This window comes from Bos grunniens, chromosome 3 (assembly GCF_055505025.1).
Source record: "Bos grunniens cultivar Pamir isolate PY7600 chromosome 3, Bosgru_T2T1.0, whole genome shotgun sequence".
Lineage (NCBI taxonomy): Eukaryota > Metazoa > Chordata > Mammalia > Artiodactyla > Bovidae > Bos > Bos grunniens.
Genome location: NC_141167.1, coordinates 11434760 through 11449914, shown reverse-complemented (window position 1 = coordinate 11449914; position 15155 = coordinate 11434760). Strand labels below are relative to the sequence as shown.

The 15155-nt window shown below is 41.1% G+C and overlaps 1 protein-coding gene across 2 annotated transcripts in view; it reads right to left on the bottom strand.

Moving 5' to 3' along the window:
- LOC147374982 (protein argonaute-4) overlaps positions 1-15155 on the bottom strand; it is a 38042-nt gene that overhangs the window by 4028 nt on the left and 18859 nt on the right. For both annotated transcript variants that reach the window (XM_086379050.1, XM_086379040.1), the window contains 10 exons: positions 13583-13730; positions 13218-13337; positions 12967-13095; positions 12649-12782; positions 11349-11533; positions 9950-10109; positions 8427-8742; positions 8000-8134; positions 2322-2423; positions 1865-2064 (listed from right to left, as the gene is read on the bottom strand). In XM_086379050.1, coding sequence (XP_086235176.1) covers positions 1865-2064; positions 2322-2423; positions 8000-8134; positions 8427-8742; positions 9950-10109; positions 11349-11533; positions 12649-12782; positions 12967-13095; positions 13218-13337; positions 13583-13730 — 1629 coding nt within the window. The remainder of the gene's footprint in view (positions 1-1864; positions 2065-2321; positions 2424-7999; positions 8135-8426; positions 8743-9949; positions 10110-11348; positions 11534-12648; positions 12783-12966; positions 13096-13217; positions 13338-13582; positions 13731-15155) is intronic.

Here is a 15155-nt window from a genome sequence, read left to right as displayed (position 1 = left end):
AATAGCATAGTGTCTGCAAAGACCCAGATCTTTATCAGTGCCTAAGCAGGGACTTCCCTGTCTTTTATGTCTGGTTAATGCCCACTTGTTCTTTAGTTTTCAGTTAAATGTCATTTCCCCCAAAGAAATCTTCCCTGACTCTGAAGTTCAGGTCAGAGCCACATGAACTATACTTTCATGAAATCCTCTACTTTTATTTCACTTAAAAGATCATTATTTGGATAATTATTTATTCCTCTACCAGGATAGAATCTCCAAGAAACTAGTAGATTTGTGTTTTACCAGGAAATCCTTAGTGCCTGGCATATAACAGTGTCTCAATAACCATTTGATGAATCAGTGAATGTGCTGAGCACACTGCTGGAACATAACAGATACTCAGCAAATGATACTGTGCCACCAGCCTTTCTTGTCTTCCCCTTACTAGCTATAGGACCTTGGACAAGTAACAACCCCTCTGAACTTGATCTTTTAGGATAACAATAACTTCTGAACATACCTCTTAAGAGCACCATGTGATACAAAGGGCTTAGTAAATGGGAAATTATCATCCCTCCTGAGTTCTCTACTTAAATTATTATTACCCCCTATCATCTAGGCTCAAAATCTTGGTCATCTTTTACTTCATCCTCTTCTCTGTCACGCACATCCAACTGACTGTTAAATAATATCTATTTAATCCCATGACTAGCCTTTTACTTTGAACAAAGATAATCTTGCTCTAACATACTTTTCCAGCTTCATGCCTGCTATCTCTATTCAAATGCTCCAGTCAAAGAAAACTTGCTACTGTCCAAACACGTCACTTGTCTTGTCTTCTTTGTGTCTGTTATTCCCTCTGCCTGGAAAATTCTTTTCTCTTCTTTATAGAGCCAAATCTTACCCATCCAGCTACGAAATCTCTAACAGACTTCCTCTGATGTTCAATTGCACTTTCATCTCTACTGCTTTGAGCTAATCGTCAGGTTTTATGTTTGCCTGTATTGTCTACCATACTGAAACATAAAATCCCAGGAGACATGTCTTCCTCAACTTACTGATTGTAGTACCTAGCACAGTGCTGGGGACACAGTGAATACCTAATAACTGTGTTGAATGAATACGTATATTACAGAATGAAAGGTACAAAGCCACAGCTGGGCATTTTCCATAATAGAGTACTTTCAACCCGTACAGAAATAGACTCGCAGTGGAATGTCTACTATTTAGCAGCTGAATTCAGACTTGGGGAAGAGCCCAGAAACTGCTATACTTCACAGATGGTCATTTGAAAAGAAAAATTAATGGAGAGAACTTGTTTAGCTACTCAATAGTAGCTCAGTAACAGGTCAATATGTCTGATTCTTTTGAGATCTTTAGTTAGGGGTGAGAATGGTCTGGTACCCCACCTCTTCCCAACACAAACCCAGGTTCCTTCTAATGCATTCTCCAAGATTGTACTGAAAGTAAAGTGACCTGGTCAGGACCTCCCCCTTGCATGAACTGGAATCCACAGGCCTGTAATTGCTCTGACTGGAGCCAGGGCACTGGGCTGGATGTCTTGCGAGGCTGCTTAGTATTTGAGCAGAACTGAAATGCATTTGGCTCTAAAGGAAAACCACAGGCAGTTCCAAATAAGATTCCTTTTTAAGGGGGACAGACATACCATACAAGTGTGAACGAGCCTGGGCACTTTTTTGGACCAAAAGTCACAATATCAGCTTTTTGGACCAAAAGTCGTAACATGTAATTTTATTTGCTCCATGAAATGTAGACCCTAAAAGGAAGTTTAGCTCTTCCTAAAAGTTTTCAATGGAAGCTCATTTTTAAAAAGAAACATACTGCCAACACAAACAGAAAGATTTTATTTGCCTGAGAAACTTGCCTGTCATGATCCTTATCCACCAGATGATACCTTGCCCTGAAGGCTACGAGCCGGGCATAATAGGCAGGGGCTGGAATAGAGACTGAGCGTGTGCACCGCACATAGGTGTGACAAAGCTGGTAAGTCAACAACTGGAGCTCATCTGCGGTGAAGCAGTTGTCATCCCACAAGACCTGGTAATGTGAAGGACGGCTGGTTCCCTGGAGAAAGAATTGTATGATTACTGTCTCTGACATGGGTGTACTACCTGAGAGGAGAATGGAAACCTACCTAAATTCAGAAATAGTCCTGCCTAGCACACCTACAAGGAGATACTCAGACCAAGAGGTAACAGTTTTAGGACACAAGTATTAACAAAGTTATGTACAGTGTTTAATGACAAGTCTACTTAAACTAGTTCCTGAATTTTCAAACACCTCCCTATCAAGACAAGTATCTGGACCAGCTTCCAAATTACCTGAATTCCCGCATGACTACAGAGGTAAAAGTCAAACTCGGATGGATGTGTGATGGTGCTATCCACAGTAGTGCCTGCTGGTACATTGCCACTTTTCCCTACCTACCAAAAAAAAAGGGTATAATTAGTCATCAAAGAGCTAAGTTGGGTTCAGGCCATTAGTAACAAGTAAGTAAACTGCTCTTAAGTGAACTCTTGAAAATCAGTTTAATTCAAGATGTTGAATTTTCTGTAAATTTCCCTTGGCCCAACTATTTCATCCTTAAATATTTTCACAAACAAATATACTCCACGGTTTCACTAAGGGAATCCAGACAATGAATTATTCTACCTGTGGCTTTGGGCTGCATTATTGTCATCAATTTTTTAGATGACACACTGGTATGTTCACAGAGGGGAAAAAAAGACATTTAAGATGGACAAGTTACCTGAGGGAAAAAAATCAGTTTTATTCTTTATTTGGAGTTAAAAAAAAAAAAAGTCAACTTCCAGTAAAAGTTAAGATGAAGGAATCTTCGAACTGGTTCACCAGGTTCAACAAAACTAATGCTTGTACAGGATCAATAAAAGAATTCACTGGCACATGCATTATCAGGAGGAGTGTACTGAAATGAGAATTAGGAAAACCAAAGTTTCAGTTCTAAGCCCTTCCTTGCAACTACATGCATTGAACCAAGCATAGTATCTTTTGGCCTCAATCTAACCATCCACAAAATTAGGTGATGATTGCTTACATTTTAAAAATTCTCAAGTTCTTCTATAATCAAACTCTAAAATCAAACTTCCAGAAAAGCAGAAATAAGAAAAATCTTGCTATTTGGTCAATTTCCAACCACTTCTGCTGTACAGAAAGATTCCATATAGGAAGTATATTTAGCATGTTGGCACAAATTTGATGGGAATTTATTTGACTCCATTTTAACTATCGTTCACTTCAGTTGAGTATCATATGCTATTCATATAATAAAATACATGAGTATAGAAAAGTCTCATTCCATCAAATTCATATGTGACCTTGGGTACCTATCTAGACAAGAGGAAATGTAACTGAGTTGTAATCATTCTAGTATCCTTCCCCAAACTGTATGCTTTAGGAATGTTAGTTCTGCAGGATGTATTTAGGTGTTTTATGGTCAAATAAATTTGAGGGACACTGGTTTAAACCAAAGTTAAAAGGCCTTTCTATTGCATGACTTCTCAGAATCTTTATCTAGTCATGCATAACCTTCAAGAGGGAGAAGGAGTATACAGCACTTCCTGAACTTATTTGACCATAGAATCCCCTTTTTAAAAATCTCTTGGAATCTACAGATGAGAACCTAAAGAGGTGCTGCTCTGGGGGAAAAGGGTCCCGTCATGTTCATTTTAATAATTATTGCTTGAGCACCATGTGCAAGGCTCTGCAGCAGATGCTGGGGATGAAGACAGAGGCACAGAGAGAACTAATAACCCTGCCCTCCTACTCTTCATCACAGTCATATGCAACGGACAGCAACGCAATGTAGTAAGGGCCTTACGGAAGGCAGTGAGAAAAGTTGGTAAGAGGAAACAGTTGAGCCATGCTTTATAGCAGTGATCCCCAACCTTTCTGGAGCCCAGGTAGTTTCGTGGAAGACAATTTTTCCACAGACTAGGGGGAGGAGGAAGACAGTTCATGCAGTTGTGTGAGCAATGGGGAGTGATGGGGAGTGGCTGATGGAGCTTCACTTGCTTGCCCACTGCTCATCTACTATACAGCCCAGTTTCTAACAGGCCTTGGACTGGTACTGGTCTGTGGTCCATGGGTTGGGGACCCCTGCCTTATAGAATACATAGAGGTTGAATGGAGAGGGGACGGAATAGAAATGAAGACATTCCAATATCCTTTAAAGTCAGGAATGGATGAACAAACTGTGATTCATCTGTATCACAAATTACTACCCACCAATAAAAAGGAACAAGCTACTGATACATATAAAAACTTGGTTGAATCTCAAATGCACCATGCTAAGTAAAAGAAGCCAGACCAAAGGCTATGACTTCTTTTCATATGATGTCCTGAGAAAGACAAAACTCGAGGGACAGAATATATATCAGTGGTTGTCAGCAGCTATAGGTGAGGGAAAAGGTTAACTACAAACGGCACAAGACAAGTGTGTACGATGGAATCATTTTCATATTAGGGTGTAGTTACACAACTATATGCATTTGTCAAAACTTGTACAACAGCACAATAAAAATGGTGAATTTTACTGTGTCTACATTATATCTTATTATAAAAACGAGGGGGGAAAAAGGTGGGATGGATGTGGTCATTCCAGGGATAAAAATATACAATATACATAGGAAATGGAAATAATCACATCAGTAATAGAAGGTGTATGAGTACATGTTGAAAAAGCAAACTGAAATATTATGCTTTGGCTACCTCGGGAAGACACTGAACACCATAAGAAAGCATTTCGTACCCTCAAGCATAGGCAATGGGGGAAAACACAAAGACTTTTGAGCAGTGGAGTGGCAGGATAAGATCTGTATTTTAAAAACCTAGCCCTGACAGCAGGTGGAGGATGCATCTGTGAAAGAGGAATGGAAAAAAGGAGACCTCTATGAGTCTTCTGCAATCCTAACGAGTTCTGCCTAGGGCAGATGGGACACACAAGAGAAGAGCTGAGACAAGAGATTTCAGGACAGAGCACAGAAGACTGTTTGACCAACTGAACACAGGAAGGGAGGAGGGGAATAGAGGAGAAGAATTTAAAGACAACTCTTAAGAATTGTCTAGCTTGGCTAACTAACACAGTGATACCAAGCAACAGAAGAACAGAGAATCAGGGGAGGAATACCTTTTGGATGAGGAGAATCCTATTGTTTTGGATTATCCTAAAACAATCAGGAAAGGGTTTATATGTGTTTTGCTTGAAACGCCTGTGGTAGATTGGATCACTGGGGCCAAATATTCTAGAGACCCTCTGGTGGGGGTGGGGGGGGCTAGGAGGTGGGGGTACATTATACATCCCTACCCAATTAACTCACAAGTGGCCACGTAACTTCCTTTGACTGATAAAATGTGGTCTGAGATGCGCCACTTCTAGGCAGAAGCTTTAAGAGCCAGAATATGGCTTGACATGTATCTTTTTTCTCCTCTGCTACAATGACTGGCCAAGTTCCAGACAGATGCTTCTCCATCATCCTAGGTTCCAAAAGGAGCACAGCGAGGTCACAGCTTCAGGAGGGCCACAATGAATGTGTAATGTGAGCAAGAAATAAATCTTTGTAAGCCACTGAGACTTTGGAGTCTTTTGTCACCACAGCACAGCCTCGCCTATTTTGACTGACACAATGCCTACAGAGCATCTAAGTAAACCGACAGACAATTAGAAGTACAGATCAGGAGCTGCACAGAAAATCTGGGGCTGGAAATACAGACTTGGTAATCAATAAGCAAATCAGTGAAGCCAGAAAAGTAGGTGAGACTAAAGACAGTTGAAATTCAGAAGAGAGAGATATGAAATTCCAGGAAGCATTAGTGTTTAATGGAGAGAGGAAGAAGAAGAGTCAAAGAAAGCCTAATTATAGAGGTGGGTAGTGAACCTGAAAAATCACATTGCTAAGTCCAAAGAAGGCAACCATCCGTAAGTGCTGCAAAGAGGTCAGTGTGGGAATTCGACAAGCTGTCACTGGATTCAAAATGAGCAAGTCATTGAGAGACAACCTTGGTGGAGTCAAAGAAGTCAAAGTCAGGCAACAGAGAACTGAAATATTACGTGAGAAGGTACAGAAAGAAAGTCAAGTCTTTTCTTCTTATAAGTTTGGTCATTAAAGAGCCGAAAGGAAAAAAATGGCAGGTAGACTGAGAGAGAAGGGAAGTTTTAGAGAAGCCTGAGGAAAAGTTAAGAAACTTTAGAGGATGAGGAGAAGGAGCCAATGGAATGGGGAAAATTGAAATTCTGAAAAATAATGGATAATTAATGAAGTGAGGCTCTGGAGAAGGCAGAAAGGATTAAAACCAAAAGCACAGGCTGGAGTGGGGAAGCGTAAGTGGGAGCGGTTAGCGTCCAAGATTCAAGGAACAGGGTAAGAAAACACAAGATTTAGCTAAATTTGAAAGCAGAGGAGAGGAAGCTGAGAAAATTCATGCCTTCACAATTTTGTTTTCTGGAGGAAACAGAAGGTTGCTCTATTGCTGGCAATGTAAGTTGTTGGCAATGAAGGTGTCATGGTTAGGGTTGGGGACTTGAGAAGAGTATAAAGGATTGGAACAGATGCTACGGAGAATAGGAAAAACGAAAAAAAAAAATTGCGGCATCAAAGGCCTGGCTGAGATTTGCTATCAAGAACTTGTAACATGGTTCATTACTGAATAAATGACTTTTTTCCTCAGCAACTTCAACCAGCCTAAGAGTAGAAGCAAAGGAAACAGGCAAGTGCATTAATTCAGAGTTGGGGACTGGCAAGAGGCATATTTAGAGAACTGAAGATGTTGGTAAGTGTTAGGGGTGTAAAGTGGACCAAGGATTGGGACTGTCAATCTTCAAAGGTCAGGAGTAACACCAGATAGTCAAAAATAAAGCTATGAGATCGGGATTTTAGAAACATAATCCAGGTCTTAAGTTGCAGGAATAGCAAGTTGACAGAGGAATGGAGAGTGACTATGCATTCCCTCCTAAGGAGGGGATGGTAGGATACTTTGTGCCTAGAGCTCAGGCAAGAGTTCAGAGAAGGTGAATTAGCAGAATCTAAGAAGTACTACCAAGTCAGAGTCTGGGCAATTTGGAAGACAGTATTTTGAATCTGTGCTGATTGATGAACCTATGGCCCAAGCATAAAACCTTAGTTCTCTAATGATTCAGAAAATGAGAAGAAACAGCTCAGTTTTGGATCAGAGACAAAAACTAAGCAAGCACTAGAAAACAGTGAGGGTCACCCACAAGACCACAAGATTGGGCAATGGACAGAACCGGTCTCTCTGGGAGCCAGTCAGAGGGGACCTGAAAAAGATAAAGTAATGTCACAGAAAAGACCATAGAATTAAAGTCATTCAACACTATGTGCCTATAATTTACCTAGCTTGTACCTTAATATCAGATTATAAATAGGTTACACAAAATGTTTTTTTTAATCAAATGCTGGCAATTGTATCCAAAATTAACATTCATTTACTAATTTAACCCTTAACAACCATGGAAGCTAGGTATTTTGTTTACCACACTTTATAGTTAGAACCATTAAGCTTAGAGAACTTAACTTGCCCATGATTAGTAAGTATGACATCATAAGTATTCAAAGTGCATACCCTAAAAATCCTCTGCACTGATATAAAATTATTTGGAAAAGAAATGCTTCTTTATACCCTAGACCCATGCCTTAGACATTGATAACAAAAAGTAGCAAATGGCAATAAAGTCCAAATAAATAACCCCTCTCTTTGGAGCTTGTCTATATCACCATAGTGTACCTGGCAAGCTTTTTATTTCCCCCTCTAAAAACTCTAGAAACCAGTATTGCTGTCACGTAACAGAAATATTCAGTCTTGAAACCTATATCGTTCAGAATTGCTCATCTAAGCTCAACTGGAGTTAGTATGTTTACTAAATTATTATTAGGCACTTCTGCTTTTAGAAAAAAATTGTATGTATGCCTGCTCAAAACCACATTCACTTGCATCAGATAATAAAGCTTATCCTATGTGTTCTTACCCTTTCTGTTTTATCTGCACAGAAGAGTCGTGTGTGATGTCTTTTCTGCACCACAATATAGGTTATTCCTGGCCGGTAATCTTCTTCCAAGCTAATACATGCCTTTCGAATTGCTATTAGTTCTGGCCAAGCTACCTAGGAGTTAGAAATGGAATGACGTTTAATTGAGAACTTGCCTATCTCTTAGGTATCTCTCAGATCTGATTTACCCAGAGTGGTAGATTGGAGGAAGTTCCATTAGACACTGAGAAGCCCCAGAGGGAACTTTCCTGGTGGCCCAGTGGTTCAGACTCCATGCTTCCAATGCAGAGGGCATGGGTTTCATCCCTGGTCAGGGAACTAAGATCCCAGATGCCACATGGTGTGACCAAAAAAGAAAAAAAAAATGTAGATGCCCCAGAGGGAAGCTATAGAATAATGAGATTACCTGTTTCATCTGTCCCTCAGATACGCCTCCACGGTAATAGATGATCCGAGTGGGTTTGAAGCGTGTGGATTTGTAGAACTGGATCAGCAGCTCTCGAACCATGTTGGTAAGATCCTGGATTACCTCCTGACTATAGAGGAGCTCCTGGGAGATCTCCTGGCGGGAGGTCTGCACGCGAACGGTGGCACAGTACCGGCTGGGGTGGCCATCCATACTGCCAACCACAGCCGCGATGGATGGCTTCTTCCCATCGCCTGCTGGGGGGTGTGTGACATCTGCTCCCAGGAAGATGACAGGTTGCTGGAACACTGAGGGCCTGATCAGATTTAAGGAGACATTGCCACTCAGACATATGGATGAAAATGCTTTCATTTAGCAAGCTCACCAGATACAATCACAGACACAATCTTGCAAGAGAGAATAAAGGTGTGCCCACTGGGAGAGACTTCTAAAGCCCACTGAGTGCCTACCACCCAGTATCATGAATCTGAATTGACTAAAGAAGCCAACATGGTTCTCCTGCAATAGCAGGAAGGAAAGAGTCAAGTGAAAGTGGAAGTTGCTCAGTCATGTCCAACTCTTTGCGACCCCATGGATAGTCCATGGAATTCTCCAGGTCAGAATACTGGAGTGGGTAGCCATTCCCTTCTCCAGGGGATCTTCCCAACCCAGGGATAGAACCCAGGTCTCCCACATTGCAGGTGGATTCTTTACCAGCTGAGCCACCAGGGAAGCCCAACATGGTTCTTCTGCAATAGCAGGAAGGAAAGAGTCAAGAAAAGAACCTAACTCAAATTTAACAAAATCTCTATGTGTAAAGGGGAAACTTGGGTTTCCCTCATAGCTCAGTCAGTAATGAATTTGCCTGCAATGCAGGACATCCAGGTTCGATTCCTGGTTGGGAAGATCCCCTGGAGAAGGAAATGGCAACCCACTCCAGTATTCTTGCCTGGAGAATCCCCTGGGCAGAGGAGACTGGCAGGCTACAGTCCACGGGGTTGCAAGAGTCAGACACAACCTGGCGACTAAACCACCACCAAAGGAAAAACTTTCCCAGAACAGTCTCTCTTAGAATCCTGGGATTTCTACAGTGGATGCTGAACTGCAGGATGCACATGAAACCAGGACCAAACCCCAAGACGCGAGACTTAAGGAACAGAACAAAGCTCGTCTCCGTCCCTATTCTGTGTTTCTCCATAGTGTTTATCACTTTGACCACGTAATTTACATTTATTTTACTTATTGTGTATACACACACACACATGTCGGGCCAGGCCCGCCAGGCTCCTGTGAGCCATCAGGGAAGTCTAGTGGTACTGTCAGGGGTTATCTACTGAGAGGGGCCACAAGGAAGCCTGATGAAGAGCTGGACATGTTCTATGTTTAACCTGGGTGGTGGTTACATGAGTGCGTTTGTGCATCAGAAAAAGTAACCAAGGGGTATATTTGAGATCTGTTTTAGTGTAAATCATGTAAGTTAGATTTTAAAAAACAAATGGAAAACACAGAGTTCAGAATCTTACCTTTGATGAGGTACAAGCACGTTGTTAATTCCTCCAAGCTTTGCGTTTATCTTCAGGCAAAGGTTGGAAAGGGTTTGAGGTGAGGTCTTCACTACATTTTTTACCTGGACACATTGTGTAGCCATTCCTAGGAGTGTGTCTCCAACACGCTTTACCTCCGCTATAAAAATAAGTTTATTAATTCATTGTAAATGTTGCTATATTCTCCAAAATCCTAGAAGTAAAGAGGGAAACTCCTACATATTAACTTCCACCGAGTGCCTACCATATATTGTACATTGTGCTACCAGCTTTTCACATGTGGTCCTTTTATCTGCTAAACCCCGAGGGCAATTCTTTTTTTTGGATAGGTCCTCTCCCTTCCCTTCTCTCCTGCAGGCCTGGAAGCCGGCCCACTTCCTCTGTTCCACCATGCTGCCTGCCACCACTCTCTCAAAAGTCTGTTGAGGTTCCTTTTCTCACAGGACTGGTCTGGGCGAAGAAATTAATCTCTCCAGCTCCCCCTCCTTAGTACACACACCAGCCGTTTGAATTTTAAGGGATTCTTTTCCTTCCTCCACCCCCCTCCCTGCTCTAAACAGGACAGAAAAAGAGAAGCTAACAAAAGATACAAATATACAGAGAGCTGAAGACATTTTATAAAGTTCAAATCGCTGGTCTATGTAGTCTCCAAAGCCTTTGCTTAGATAATAGCCAAAAGAAATTTGTATCATTCCTCTTATAAGAGATACAAACTAAGCAGTTCCTGTTCTGGAAGTGGTAGGCTCCCCCATCCTGATACTCCTAAGTGCTTCTCACCAGACATTCTAGTTCTCCCTACTTTGGGGGCTATGGTAGACTTGTACTGCCCTCATTCCCACTGCATTTTCTGCCCCCTATCCCAGGTCGGGTGGGCCATATAGTTGGCTGTGGCCAAGAAACTGCAGAAGTTAAGAACCCTCCAGAGACTTCTCTGTTGGTTGGATGGTTGACTCCTCGCTTCCAATGCAGGGAGCGTGAGTCTGAACCCTGGTCGAACAAAGACCACAAATGCCTCGGGGTGTAGCCAAAACAACTCCCCCACAAAAAAAAACACAAAATAAATAAAAACCTCCCCAGGCTTTCTGTGTTAAAAAAAAAAAAAAAAAAAGGCAGATCTCCAGAGTTCTTTTCTCTCTGCCTTGGGGCCAGCAACATTCCAAACAGAGACTGGGTTCCAGAGTGAAAATGATATGATGATATGGAGCAGAGGCTGTAATTTACCTTCAATGGACACACAGCAAGAGCAAAAAAAAACCTTTGTTGTTTTGAGCCACTGAGAGTTTGGGGTTGTTTTAGACTGCAGCATAGCCTAGTTTATCCTGAATGCTACACCAATTACTTGAAATCATCCCTCATTCAACATTAAAGGGGTCCATACCATATACTGGCGTCTTCCCAGGCAAGATAACCACTATAAGTTGTAGGCCCACATACGTCATTTTCAGGTGTTTAAACATGGGCTCCACGCTATCGGCACCTTGTGCGTACTTGCAAAAACATGGCTGACCCTGGATGGGCATTCCTGCATCCTTAGAGATTTTACGGAGCTGGTCCGTGAAACTCCTGTTAAAATACAACCGGTGGCACAGTGCTTTCATTTCAGGGCACATTCTTAGCATTTAGCTCCCTCTAAGATATTTCTTTCAGTTCTGTAAATTTTTAGCCAAAATTATTAACAAACAAACAAAAAAAGCCCATCTTTAAATGGTTGCCAAAAACAGCCTAGAAGTTCTATCACTGCAATTATAATGCAGAAGATTCTGTATTACTAAACTATCAGATTATCATTTGGAATTTTAAAAAAATTATGCCTCAGCTGGGCCTCAGGGCCTAGAATAGCATTTCTGTTCAAAGAATTTCTTTAAACATTCAAGTCAGTGATTCAGGACCGAAGATAAAAGCAAGGTCAAAATTTCAGGTAACGTGTATTTTGGCAAGCCAGGTACAAGAATAGCTGGGTAAACTTGTGTTCAATTGAGAACACTGAAACACTCTGTCACAAAATCACCATATTTAGGATTATATTCAAACTCATAACAGATTTGATTCCGTAACAATGCCAAAGAAAACATCATTTTAAGAAAAAGCAAAATTCACAGTCAAGTTTTAAATTTTAGATTTGAGAAGTTACTCCAGTCTATGTAATAAAGTTTTCAGGATAATTTCTTTTGTGCATTTGCCAACATTTTGTAGGATTCCTTTCTTTCACCCTAGTTCACTTTTCCTGTGGTAAGTTTTCCACCCTTGTCACTAACTTCCTTTATATAGATAACTGCATCTGTAAGATGTGAACCAAAGATCTGAATCAGTGACCTTGCAGTAAGACAAGCTCCCTAGTTAATTACAATGATTAAAAATGAACTAGTTTTTATCTTAGCTGGAAAGATACAATTAACCCCAAAGGAAGCTTCACTAAGAACTCAAGAAATTGCCAATCAGCACCACTTCAACCTTGTTAGTCACAGATTTCTGCTCTAAATGTAGGAAGCTGAGTCAGATTCTCAAGGTAATTCCCAAGTTTGCAATTCATTATAAGAACAATGTCTTTTTCCTATAGCCAGATGGTGTCACTATAGGAGTCAGGGATTCAGTGCCAGTGTACACAGCACGTTCACATAAAGATGGTATTTTCATATCTGCAAGGGATATTACTAAGCTGAAAATATGAAGATACTCACTTTAGTAAATCTTCCCTACATTGTTTCTGAGGCGCAAAACAAGCAACTGCCCAAACTTTAATTTCAATGCCAGCATAAAACTGCTTTCCTCGCATGTCCCAGACACCCTGGTTGGGTGTGGCTACAGTTTTATTCTTTAAAACAAACAAACAAAAGAGAAAAGACATTACAATCTAAGTCCATTTTAAAGTTGATGAGAGGATACATAGAACTCTATTTGATATTAGTCAAAAGACAAAAAGCAGCAATGAGCAAAGCAATGGGTCAATTCAGTGTGGTATTGCTAGAAGAAACTTGCTGAACAAAACAAAGGCTTACCCGGCCCCCGTACTGCAGCATTGGTGCTGGAAGAACCCTGCCTGTGAGCTCTGTCATGTCGTTGTGGACAACAACACCAAATTCTTTAAGGTATGGGTCAGGTCCACCCACCGTGCTGTTACTCTTCACCTAAAGAACAGGAAAGCCTGCATATATAAAACCAAAGAGTAACTGTGTCCCATCCGGCATTTTCTATTGTTTCTTTTTGTAATCTGAAAGCTAGCGTATCTTAAAGACCATGCCTTACTGACCAGTCTACTGATTTCTTCCTGTCGGTCAGGAGCAGATCTTGCTGTGGCCTTGATCATCGTGGAAGTCTGATTGTCTGTGAGCTTCTTTATACATCGCTGTCCTGCCACTATATTACAAACCTATCAAGAGGCAAAGAGAAATTAGTTTGTGTCTTGGGCTTCTGTATCTTAATATTTGCTGAAGTGCAGCTTACATCTTCCATTTCCAAACAAATGAAAATTCTGCTATAAGGTGAAGTTACCCATCCAAAATACTTCAGAGATTAATACTATATTCTATCACTAGTTTAGAACATGACTTTAAAACACACAAGCACACATTCAAGAGATTGGCAGACTGGAAAAGAAAATTTAGTTTAGCTTACCTCAAGTGGCAAGTATGTATGCTTTTGTTCTTGTCCCACTTGGAGACAGGGAAGATGGGGGTATTTCAGCTGCAGATTGTACTTTTGCTTAAAATATTGAGCTACTGTACATTCCATAGCTTGACCATTTTCTAACTGTAAGGGAAAACTATAAGAGAGAATATCTTTTTAGAAATTTCTTCATGCTCTTTTTTTTTTTTTAAACAAGCAAGCAAACAAAAGCCTACTAACATTTTCTACCTTGACCAATCACTTAAAAAACAAAGGTCAATCTTTATTTAGCCATTTTCACTTAAGCCATCTTAGTATTTAATCAAGACAGCGATTGTGTTGGAATTTTCCATGTTTGTTGAAGCTAGGATGAGAAAAAAATTTAATTAAAATGGAAAAAGAACTTATATTAAGAAGAAGCTGCAGAACCAGAAAATACAGATTCACTAAAGGTCCGTTAACACTTATCAATATAAATACAATCTCTTGCTGGCTTTTTTTTTTTTTTTTGCTGCACTGGTCTTAGTTGCAGCATGCAATTCCCTGACCAGGGATCAAACCTGGGCCCCCTGCATTGGGAGCATGGAGTCTTAACCACTGGACCACCAGCAAGTCCCTCTTGCTGACTTCTTACAGATGCTGCTGCTGCTGCTGCTGCTGCTGCTAAGTTGTTTCAGTCGTGTCCGACTCTGTGTGACCCCATAGAAGGCAGCCCACCAGGCTCCTCTGTCCATGGGATTCCCCAGGCAAGAACACTGGAGTGGGTTGCCATTTCCTCCTCCAATGCATGAAAGGGAAAAGTCAAAGTGAAGTCCCTCAGTCGTGTCTGACTCTTAGCGACCCCATGGACTGCAGCCTACCAGGCTCCTCCGTCCATGGGATTTTCCAGGCAAGAGTTCTGGAGTGGGGTGCCATTGACTCATCCTCTTAGAGATGAGTAAATGCAAATAAGGTCCTGGACCATCCACATATGAGTTTTAATTGCTAAGAGAACTTCTGGTAAAATGAGTGCAGCATAGTTACTGGGGTCACATTTTTAGATCCCCAAACCAGGACAAATATATGTGGATTTGGAGGCCACAAAACCAAATACATGAACTTGAGACCATGTCAAGATACTTGATACAAACTGGAGAATGTGATTTAAGAGACTCCTTATTTGGCTCTTCCAGGAGACAAATTATCTCAAACAACTTGGCACAATAATACCTTTAATCTTGTTTTTTAACTGTTAATGTCCCATGAAGTAATAATGCAGTGAGGATCATCTATGTGATATTTAAATCTATGTGCTTTTAATTTTTAAGCAAAAATTATATAGTTCTATAAGTTTAATTATTCTTATCAGGAGTGCTGTGCTGTGCTTAGTCACTCAGTTGTGTCTGACTCTTTGCGACCACATGGACTGCAGCCCGTCAGGCTGCTCTGTCCATGAAATTCTCCAGGCAAGAATACTGGAGTGGGTGGCAAACCCTCCTCCAGGGGATCTTCCCAATCCAGGGATCAAACCCAGGTCTCCTGTATTGCAACCAGATTCTTTACCTCTGAGCCACCAGGGAAGCCCATTCTTATAGGGTAACAT